The sequence below is a fragment of the Pangasianodon hypophthalmus genome, chromosome 22 (genome assembly GCF_027358585.1).
Source record: "Pangasianodon hypophthalmus isolate fPanHyp1 chromosome 22, fPanHyp1.pri, whole genome shotgun sequence".
NCBI lineage: Eukaryota > Metazoa > Chordata > Actinopteri > Siluriformes > Pangasiidae > Pangasianodon > Pangasianodon hypophthalmus.
Genome location: NC_069731.1, coordinates 12,106,179 through 12,118,345, shown reverse-complemented (window position 1 = coordinate 12,118,345; position 12,167 = coordinate 12,106,179). Strand labels below are relative to the sequence as shown.

Below are 12,167 nucleotides of genomic sequence, written 5' to 3'. Positions count from 1 at the left end.
CTGCCGATGAGTGTGTGTGTGTGTGCATGTGTGTGTGTTTACGGCTGAATGTGTTGATAAACCACTTTACCACAACACTTACACAGTGGCTTTCTGTCATAACAGTGTGACTCTTCCTCTCTCTCTCTCTCTCTCTCTCTCTCTCTCTCTCTGTGTGTGTGTGTGTGCTTTTCTGGCAAGAGCAGAAAAGCAGAAATGGGAAGCAAATTGTAGTATAGTACTTTTTGATGGTTTTCTTGCTGTGGGATCATAATGGAATTTGTAAACTAGATTTTCTGGTAGAAAAGTAACTGTCACTTTCTCTCTCTCTCTCTCTCTCTCTCTCTCTCTCTCTGTTCACTCTGTTAGGTGGCAGAGGTGGTTCAGTCCAGTCAGATGCAAGCAGTAGCCCCTCTGAGCAGGGTCACATGTGTCAGCCCCATCCAGCGTACCCTGTTGGACCACAGGTAAGAACACACACACATAAACACTCACTACTGGTAGAATTTCTAATCTTCCTCTTTAAAAAAATAGTTAATGCAATAAATATGTTATTTGCATGCCACTGAATATATGTGAGAAGTTTATGGGGGCATGTATGTTTGGCTTAGTGTCTTGCAATTTTATTTTATTATTATTATTTTTAAACTTTGGAATACTTTCAAGTGTGGACACTTTTCAGTTTTCACGCAAGTATTGTTTTGACTAATATTTTTTCACACAGTAGCCTTACTTTCAATTAAACACTTTCTCCAGTGAAAACTGGTACAGTTGGGAAATCAACAAGAAATAGGAAGAAGCATAAAGGTCGAGTAATGCTATATCCTACACACTGGAGTCTTGCTCTAAAATATGAGCCCTGTCAAGGTCATAGTGCCAAAACAAACATCTTTCAGCCACGCTGGTCTCTTGTCCTCTCGCCACAGCCAATTCCTCTGTTTCGGAATCAATATGTTTTGATGGATTCTCACTTCTCCGTTGAATGTTGTGCATTCTGCCATTACAGAGCCGGATTGGTAACAGGGCAGTTAGCCCTACATGAGTCTGTCTGTCTCTCTCCTCAATGCACTGACACAGGCCTGCCATCAGTGTGATTGTGGGTAATCTCTCAGCAGCTTCCCCTGCCAGGCAGCTCGGGGTCTTTGGGTTCCTCCTAATAGAGGATGTGTTCATGAAAAATGGGAGAGTTTAATGCCAAAAGCCAAAACGAAGATCTTGTATGCTGGAAAATTTATTGTCAAAAACACTATCAGTCATTATCAAGAACACTGTGCTTCAGATGCTTGATGAATAATTAAATGAACTTTAGAGTTAACTCCAGAATGCAGAATTGACTTTTTGCAGTTGGGAGTTTTTATAAGGGAAAACCACCAGTGAATAAATGCTTAGCTGAACATGAACACAATTAGAGAAAAATGTAAATTTTTATGCAAAAGTTATGTATATTAACATTGAATGTGCATAAACCCTATATGACAGCCAACATAAACCAACAAAAAACCTATATAAACATTTATAAAGGCTTATTCCAAATTGTTTCAGCTGCTTCTATTATTTTTTTATGTCAGGTTGGAAGAGACAGAGTTTTGTTGATGTAACGCTGTGTTTTGACACTTTATGGGTTGAGTTACTTGAGCTCATTGTACTTCTGGCATGTGAAAAGGATTACAATATATCAAACATCAAAACCAAATGCACTCTGATTTATGGTCAGAGCAAATGTACATAACTCTGTCATTACAGTGAGATGGTACTGCCATAAATATTCAGAAAAATCCTATAAATAATACAATTAAACTCACTTCATTTGGCCAGAGAACTATATACATAATATTACACTATAACAAATTAAATATGTTTTACAGTTTGATACTGCAGTGCATCTGGTGTTCTGGGAAAATGTTTACAGAAATGACATGCTGTATCATGCAGCAAGTTTAAACTAGACATAAAGGTAAGAAATGCTAGCTAATGTTAGCCTAGCTAGGTAGTGAACCCTTGCTAGCCTGATATTTTAGCCAGATAGATAAACCATAAACCTTCTTCCTTCTTGCATTTTTTCTGTGATTTTCAGGGCTGTGATTCAGTGATTCTGTGACCATTCATCTCACTGTTCATTTTTAGCAGTTCCTGATTGTGTAATTTGATATCTTATACCTGTATGCCGGACATCTGTATAGGTTCTATAAATATATACTTTTATTGAATTATTTATCGTCACTAATTTTTACTTAGTTGCATTATTAGATAAACTTAGATGTTACCAAATAAGATTGTTTTTTGCACACTGAAATTAAATGATTGCATTACTAAACACATTTTTGTCAGATTCTACTGTCAGGAAAAAAATGCAGCAGTGATTTTAATAATAATCTACTGTTATCAATATGCAGTCTTGTAAAATAATATGGTACAATTTGCCATTACTTTAAATGAACATTACAGTAAGAATGTTGTAAATATTAATTACAGTAACATCTCTGCTACCAGTAACTCAGGGTAAATTTATGCTATCTAGGTAATTAGGATAATTTTAGTGTAATGATTGTCACTGTTAAAACGTTCACTACATAACAATGACTGTATAACTGCCACATTATTACTATTATGGCTCTTACATACTATTAGTGTACTGAGCTACAAAGTCAGGTGCTATGATCTTCTAATGTTATACCACAACCTTCTGTTTACGTCACTTGAATAAGGTATGTCAGGTATGCCATATGTACATCAGAATGGATAAAGCATCCTTTAAGGCAGCTGACACTTTTTAGAATAAGCCTTTATAAATGTTTATGCAGGTTTATGTCAGTTATCACAAATATGTAGCCATATGGAGCTGTCATGTAGCCCTATGAACCTTAAGTGTTACCAGGCAAAGTGCATGAATTTAAGTGTGATTCTGTTCCATTTTTAAAGAGTGTTTTGATAAGATGTCATTTCTCAGCTAGGGGTCAGATGCAATCTCTAACCATTGTGGAACAGAGACGGGGCTGATGAGAAAACAAGCCAGCAATTGGCAAATTTAATCAAGTGATGAGCCAGTGAGGGAGAGAGAAATGAATGTCTGACTCTGTTCCATCAATTATTGTGAGTTCTCTAAAACATTTCTAAAGACCTCTCAGGTTGAGGTTTTCTTCTTTGGTTATTGTGAGCATGGAGTGCTTTATAGTGACATTTCTCTGACAAATGTCTCTGTCAGTTGAAGATGGTAGAGGTTATAGAAGAATGTATGCAAAGATGCCAATGTATATAGCAGTCTGTCCTTGTCTATATGGTTCAATATTAACTAGAGTTGGTGGCTCCAATTATTCCATGTCTCTTTACCTACTCCACTTCAAAAGGCTGCTGAAGGCCACTGTAATGGCCCATTCTAGGTCAAGTGTTTTTTATTCACACCTCACTGAAACCAGAAGTGTTTAAACTATGCCACTCAAAGGAACTTGGAAGCATTCTGATTTCACACAGAAACTTGGCCTCTCTAAGAAAACAGAGCCATGTTTTATTTGATGATGTGCTCAGCGCACACATGTCTCAGAGATATTAAAATGTCCACTGTGATTTAATATTCACTGTTAGTACAAAATATGTGAAAATTGAGTGTGAAGCTACTTATTAATGAGGAAGTATCTTCTTTATTCTCTTCTTAATCAACCCATAAGACTAAAGGCTAAAGGCAGGACTCAAGTTTGTAAACTCTGCTCTAAGTTTATTATGGCAAATCCAACGTGTACTCACAGTCCATAGCAGACAGAGTTAAACTAGGATTATTCATAATCATACACAAACAAACAGGCCAAGGAAGCACAGGAACAAGGAATAATACAAAACAAAGTTGAATATTGCAGGAAAAATCACGACTAATCTTTGCAGAGGATTAAAATAGACAAATTAGACAAAAAAGACAGAGGAAACAAGCAACAGGTGTTACTATTCAGCTAACAAGTCAAACAAACAGTATATACCGTATATGAAAAGTGGAAAGCCATTATGCTGAAAGTGATATATGGAGCAGAAAGTAGGTAAGGACAGACTCAGGGAAGATATGACTCCCTGTTTTTGGTTGGTGTTGTGCATGTTAGGGGAGAAAGCTTTCTTGAAACACCTGCTGGTCCAGGAGTACCAGCTGTCCTGCACATTGGAGTGTTTTCTCTGCTCTGACATACCTGCCTTAACTAATCAGCTTATTAACAGCCCTTCCTGAGTTGAAGTGAAGTGGGTGTGTTAGAGTAGGAAGACACTCAGATGTGCAGGACAGAGGATTGGGAACCTGTGGTTTAGAGGGTACATTGCATCACTAATACTTGGTTTAGGAAATTAGGAAACACTGTTATGCAGTGGTGTCAGTTCAGCAAAAACCAGTTTAACAAACAGGGTGGTAAAAACAATCAGTCTGCCTAAAGATGATGCTTAAACCCTTGCTAATTTGCTAGCTAAGTGTGATTTCCTCACTTGCTTTGATCAAGCTGTTGAATAGCTATGTGCTGTGGCAAAATATTCACGTCTAGTTAATTTGGTTTGTAACCAGAGCTGTCAAATTCCCCATGATACTCTTATACACTTGTAGAGATTGTAGCAGGAAAGAAGAAGTTTAAAAATGTTTGAATGATCTAACGAAAAAATGGGAAATTAGTCAACAGATAAATCTCCCTGAATTAATTGATGATTATTACACCACTGATATAAGAACAAACACTAACCAGTGAAGTGAAGAGGTGATGATGAGACTCATACGAGTGACTTTTACCTCATATAATTCTTTTATTAATGTCACTAATGCATTTGCTTGCTAGTTTCAGATAATATTTAAATAATTTAACATAATTGCAACTGAGACAGTAGAGTTATTGAGGGCAGTTTGTGGTGTAAATATATTCAATTTATAATGACATATTAATGTTAATTGTCCATTGTATATAAAATAAAGGAAATTATAGAATGACTACAGGTTGTGACTAACTGTTTAAAACATAGAGTTGAGTCAAGTCAGTGTCAGCCCAAAGAGTGACATTCACTTTAAGACAGAGAAGGAATGTTGATAAGCTTTGTTTGATTGTTTGCCTGAAGGATCCTACATGACACACCAGCCCACACACACTTAAAACAGCAAGATTAAGTGTATGCCATTTGATTCTGTCACACACGTCTTTGTATCTGTCTTTTCAGTGGTTAATTAATTTCCTTCTTCTTCTAAGTCAATGTTCAAAGACCCTCCGTTTCTAAATGAAATGACATATGACATTTCTTGAATGTTGAACAAAAATGATTCTAAGAAGGAAATGACCTTTGTCAGCTTGCTATTGAAATCCTGGAATAGAGTGCAGTGAATGGACCACATTACAGGGACTGCATGAAAGCGTATATAAAATAACATTCCAATTAAAGTAATTTTACATTTACAGCATTTGGCAGATACCCTTATCCAGAGTGACTTCCAGAAGCTTTATATCAAATAGAGCACAGATACAAATAGATCAGTTAGTATGAGTTAGCACAGCAACAAAACACACAAGTCAAGTTTTTTTTTTAAATTATTGCTCATTTAATTACGTGCTTCTTCAGTTTTTGCTTGAAGACACACAGTGACTCAGCTGTTCAGACAACTGGGGGAATTTCCTTCTAGTCTTGACACGTTTCCTTGTATCTTGAATGCTCTGTGTCGCACAATAACAATATTCCAGCAAATGTTTAATCATCTTCGCTTACAAAATGAATGTTTCATACTGAGGCTACAAAAAGAGGAAAAAAATGTTATTTTTTGGTTATTTATTATTATTATTATTATTATTATTATTATTATTATTATTATTATTATTATTATTTGGTTTTTAACTATTTTCTTATATTTCTTCTGGCCACTCCAGAGCAGTGACGCCAGCCTCCCTGTGTATGCAGCATAGTAGCTTATCATACAGACACTAATGTGTTTGCCCTCTGGTTTCTCCAGCAATCACAGGCTGAGCAGGTGATGTTCAGCAGAGAGAGAGTGAGAGAGACAGAGACAGAGACAGAGAGAGAGGATAGTCACATCTGAAGGGAGAGCTACAGGCCAGAGCTGAAGCCAAAGTTCATGATCAATGCTAGATGAATCCCAGTGAAAGACATAACACAACACTAAAGTGAGGCGGCACGGTTGCGCAGTGGGTAGCGTTCCCGCCTCACAGCTCAAGTTCGATCTCGAGCTTGCTTATTCTCTGTGTGGAGTTTCACATGTTCTCTCTGTGCATGTGTGGATTTTCCCCGGGTTCACCCTTCTCCCAAACACATTCACGCAGGCTACACTAATTTGCTCCTAGGTGTGAATCAGCGTGTCCCATCCATAGTGTATTCTGTGTATTCCTGCCTTACACTCAGCATTCCTGGGGTATAGTCTGGATCCACTGTGACCCTGACTCAGAAGTGCTTACTGAAGACGAATGAACAACACATGAGCTTATTTTTGATATCCACACAGAGTTAGAGGGTGACTTACAAATACACTTATGTGTGGTGTGTCCCTCTAACACCACGTGTTAGTTTCTCTAGTCTCTAGGAACTGCAAGAAAAAAATCCACATACTGTACAGGGGTTTGAGCTGCGTATGAAATGTATAAAAGATGATATACAAGTATAAATAATTATTCTTACTGGTTGTGAAGAACATAATCAAGAATCATTGGTGCATGTTTAGAATGATGTATTTTAAAAGGTTAGTGGAGCATTGCAGGACTTTATTCTGGGATAACTGCATTAATAAGGCAGTGATAGGAAAAAAAGAGAGAAAAAAGAGAGTAAGAAAATGCTGGAATGTTTAAGAGAGGCGAGATGTGTTGTATCAGAGGTATGTTTATTGTGTGAAGGTATAAAAAAGAAATTCATCTGTTTTCCATCCAGAAAAGTGTCCAGAAATGTTCTGTGACATTGAAAATATTTTGTTTCACTAAAGACAAAGACTTACCAAGGTCTGATAACCTCAAAGAAATTATTTGCTCCTGAGAAGCATGTATAAGGATAATGCCAGAAAGCAATATAAGCTGAGCGCTATCATTAATCATTGTTTTGTAACACTACAAACTTTATTTTCTCACTTCTTTTTAAAAAGTTAGAAATGTATGTGTGCTGCTTATTTATTAATTGATTTCTAATGTAATTTTGTTTCAGTCTCTCCTGGTGGCACAGCAGCTGGCCTCAGCCATGAGCGGCGTGATGTCGGGAGGTGCGCCGGGTCTGAACCAGCCAATCCTCATCCCCTTTAATGCAGGTGGGCACCTGGGAGGACAGCAGGGCCTGGTCCTCTCTCTGCCTACAGCAGCCAATATCCAGGGACTGGTGGCTGCTGCAGCCGCTGGGGGCATCATGACTCTCCCTCTACAGAACCTGCAAGGTAAGTGTTTACTCTACACCTCAGCTGGAATCTTTATCCAGATTAGCCAAGAGCAATGGTACAATCATATAGCTTTAAACCCATGTTTGTATACATGTAGTTTATCCTGTAGATTCCATCCAACTATGTAGTATATGCACTTGGGGGCAGTCGTGGCCTAATGGATAGAGAGTCGACTTGCAACCCGAAGGTGAACCTGAAGGTTGTGGGTTTGAGTCTCAGGTCCGGCAGGGACTGTAGGTAGGGGGAGTGAATGACCAGCGCTCTCTTCCACCCTCAATACCACGACTGAGGTGAGACCCCTGAGCAAGGCACCAAACCCCCAACTGCTCCGGGTGTGTGTTCACGGTGTATGTGCATTCACTTCTGTGTGTGTGTGTGCACTTGGATGGGTCAAATGCAGAGCACACTTTCCGAGTATGGGTCACCATATTTGGCCACAAGTCACTTCACTTCACTTGTTAACATTAGCATCATTAGAAAATTTCTGTTCTTTCAGAAAAACAGCAATTCTATTATTTATGTCCTGTTTATATACCGTCTACTCATATGTACAGTGTATATGTACAAAAATGAATTTCCCCATACACTGTCTGTACAAGTTCATTTTTGTTTCCCAAGTTACAACTAATATAAGTGTAATATCAAACATACAGCAGTGGTCCTTAATATCCAATCGTGGTTCACAGTTTTAGCTTCCTGGGTACTGCTTGGAACCTTTTTAAAAGGAAAACCCTCTGTTGTTGGGTGTCACCTAGAACATTTAAAGGTTTCACCAGAGGAATAAACTGAACAACTCTAGATGAAATCTTTTTTCTTGGACTGTAGGCTTTTAAATGAAGTGCAAAGTAACTATCTATGTGAGATGATGGAAAGGGCTTGGTTCTAAAAGTCATCCCCAGATCTGGTAAGCAATATCAATCACTATAAAGATCAGTTTGCAGATAAGCACATTCTAAGAAAAAAAGGGTCTTCAAAGGATAGTTAGAGGTTTCAGTTTCCTAACAGGGTTCTATGTGGAAGCCTCACTGCAGGAAAAATCCTCTCTTATAGGGTTCTACAGAGAACATTAAGCGACCCCAAGAGCGACAAATGGATGAGCATTCTATGGGTTCTAGATATATCCTTTTTGCCCAAAGAGTGTAGGGTTAAAAGTTCAAAGTCACTGTCCAAATGGGATTTAATATTTAGTCTTATTGGTATTCAGGTTCCTCAAAGCTTCTTTCGATAATTCAAAGGGTTTTACTTGGAGCCTTTTGTGAAAGGAAGCTCTCAGTTGTTCTATACAGAACCTTTTCGGTTCCAGATAGAACCATATTAAAGTCCCCGTGAAGTGTCTTGAAGCACTATCGCGCAGCACTATCTGATGTGTTGACCTAATTTCCACTGAAACAGGAAGTCAGAGTAAGACATATTGAGTGGCTCCTCCACTTTTTTAAATAGCCAATAGTGTTTAGCTTACCTCATAGCCTGGGCTAAGCTGATATGATTTCTCTCGCTCAACAATGGCAACTTCGGCAAGGAGATTTTAATAAAGTTGGGGGTGTGACACTCTAGATCCTAGAGGACGTTTGATTGGACAGAAAATCTGATGAGAAGCTGAAGTGCAGAATGATGTCATCAGAATTTTTGATCTGTATTTATGGTAGAGAGAGACTGTAAATTTTGAAAGCATATATCTTCTAAATGCGAATTTTGTCATTGTTTTGGAGCACACTAGCTTATAGATAACCTTAAGGCTAACACATTCATACTAAAAGCCACAAAACTTCAATTTTGATTTCACAGGGACTTTAAGAGTGTATAAAACACAGTGGTGAGCAGAGTGGTGGAAAAGTGAAGCACTGGGCTAAAACAGTCGTTGATATTCATTACAGGTCAGCATTTTGCATCTCAGTACAAAAAAGCACTTTAAACATTTTCTTTCTCTCTGTAGATGCATCTGGGAGCAACCTCCTATCTTCTCTTCTTTTCTGTCCCTCTCTTCATCCTTCATAGCCCTCTTTTAAACTTTAATGTGCAAGTGTTCTCTTTTGATCATAGTTGTAAATGGTTTTCATTTTAATGTTTAAAACATTGTCTCTTTTATACCATTAGACCGTTGGATGGAGGAGGGAAACCGTCAGTCATAAATCTTCGATGAGATGCCTTCACTAATACCTGACTAAAAATGCCACGTTATACATTTGAGTGCATGTAAAGTAGCACATCTTTTAGTGCCATCTTTTCATTTTTTTCCAAGAGGCTTGAGATTAAAATAATGCACGAGCAGGAGAAAAAAGTGGCCCAAAAGAGAGGGGACAGAAGGATGGATGGACAGATAGACAGATAGCTGAGGTGCTCAGATGGCGTAAAAGATGTCTCTAATGGACACAAACATGCATAAATAACAACAGGCAACACAGTGTCTGAGCTTTTAATAAACACTCATGCAGGCAGAAGAGTTCCTAAATGTACCCAGAGTTTCCTCCGTCACGATTATATGCCTTAGAGTCTGCTTAACTTTTCTAGAAGCTTCCAAAATAGAAAACAAAGTGGGGTCTAATACTTTGAGTTATAACCTTTCAGCATCTCTGCCTCAAATAACCACAAACTCTTTATGTGAGTTTGACATCACCATGTGGGTTTTTCCTAAAAGCAGCAAATTCACCGGTGTTACAGAACTGAAGCTATAGAGGAGAACAGAGTACTATAAGCCATTTTTGCTTTCCCATTGCACTGTTAGAACAAATTAACACATTTTTATAAAGCAGACCAGTTTGTTTCGGAATTACTAAAGCCCACAACCTTTTAAAAAATTATGTCAATGTCTTGACATAATTCTACAAAATCTAGAATTTCAAATGTATTGAATTAAAGATACTAACTAGAAATTATTAGTTGCTAATTTGAAATAATGAGATAATGACATACTTGGAATGAAATAAGCTGTAATAATGATATATATTTAAACAACAAGTTAGTAAATCAAAATAACAACATAATATCTCAAAACAATGCCTTTAATAAGGACCTAATATCTCAAAAATAATGATTTATAAAAGTCAAAATAATATGATAATATATATAAAAATTACCAGTTACTAATTTAAAATGTTAAAATATTAATTCACAATCTTAAGTCAAATATTAACCCCTCCCCCCTTTTTAGGAAGATTCTTAGCTTCCTAAAAAGATTTTAGTTTGAAACCCTTTCTGATCGCAAGAGTTTCCCCACAGGGATAAGCCTTTATTTAAGTGTAACACTATTTGCATCAGCTCTGTATTGCACAATAATTATGTACTAGATGCTTTTGTTGTATTTCCACCACTCACTGATCGGCACTCACTACTGAAGTTCCTGCTTCTGATACTGGTTCTGAAGGTTAATAAGTCAACATGGCGAGTTACCAGTAAGAACTGGCTGCTAAAAATCCAACTTAGAATTGTTCCTGGCCCTAACCAAGACCAATAAATATGTAAACATCATAGTGGGCCACCATAGGCCTATTTCTTATATTTATCTATTTTATTTCATCCATTCTTCCTATAAAGGTCTAATAGGCCAGTGTGTTTCCAGTAATAAGCTAGGATATCTCTTCTTTGTATTTCTCTACACTGGCATTTATTATTTATGCCCCTACTTAGGTTTTGAATTTCTCTTTTTCAGTTACTGACTACAGCACTCTAGCATCTGTTTGAAGCAACATTCATCTGAAACATTCATTTAAAATTTGCCTGCCAATATTTTCCATAGTAAGTTTGCCTACCTATCAAAACCAGCTTTACAGTCCAGCTGCATTGCAATAATTACCAATATATTGTAGATGGCATGTGTGTTGGTATTTGACAAGCAAGGTAGATATGAACGTAGAAACTGCACAGTTAAAACTACCAGTAAAATTCGTAGTCATATTTAGCCAGTTGGCTAAATATATGAGTATGAAGACCATATGTTGCAGTGTTGGCACAGAGAAAGTCTGGAGCTGATGGTAAAGCAGATACTGCCTGTCTGAGCCCTAAAGAGGAAAGCCCCATCACTACTTTTTCTCTGCACACCCAAGCATTCATGGCCTTGATTGAGGGTTTCTGATGTTTTTTTCTGAGCAGACAGAAAGAGGGAGCAGAGTCAGAATCAAAAATATATATTGATGAGTGTTTTAGTGCATTTACTATTTGGATGGAATTAATGGCCATATACATAAAGTCTAAATTTACACAAACTCAGAAGCTCTTGTAGGATACGAATGTTTGTCCAAACTGGATTTTCATAAATACTATGTTTCTTGTGTTAACGATCCAATGAATGATTTTTGAATAAATTCGTAAATCATATCCAGCTTGATAAATGAGTCTTGCTGCTGTCACAGGATGAGCCTGTGCCATTGACAGGGGTGTTTAGATGGCAAGTGGACATGACATGAACTTGTTCGTCCATAGGACGTGATAGGGAGTATTTGGTGAACTGCCAGGTATGTGGCGTGGACAGCTCTTAAACATGGCCCCCATCCGGATTCACCCGTGCTGAATAATAGCCCACAGGCTTGTGTTGTTCTTGACAGAGCACACTTTTCATGAATCCATTTTCCTCGATGCCTTCAGACTCACCATCAGAAATCTTGTCCTCTAGATCGCTTGGTGTGGCTGAGTTAGAGGCCTTTGTTTGAAATTTCTCCTCTGTTGCCAGGAGATCTCTGAATGGGTACAGACAGAGATGAGACGGTGTGAAGACAACAGTTTTACTCATATCAGTACCTTCCTCAAGCTTTTGTTCCAGTTCGGCCATTTTTGTTGGGTCTTACACAGAATCACATTAATCCACTCACAGGACTTTAATCTAGTGCTT

The 12,167-nt window shown here is 37.7% G+C and overlaps 1 protein-coding gene across 2 annotated transcripts in view; it reads left to right on the top strand.

Annotated features, from left to right (window-relative positions):
* pou6f2 (POU class 6 homeobox 2) overlaps positions 1 to 12,167 on the top strand; it is a 94,480-nt gene that overhangs the window by 21,979 nt on the left and 60,334 nt on the right. For both annotated transcript variants that reach the window (XM_026938181.3, XM_026938182.3), the window contains 2 exons: positions 349 to 446; positions 7,120 to 7,342. In XM_026938181.3, coding sequence (XP_026793982.2) covers positions 349 to 446; positions 7,120 to 7,342 — 321 coding nt within the window. The remainder of the gene's footprint in view (positions 1 to 348; positions 447 to 7,119; positions 7,343 to 12,167) is intronic.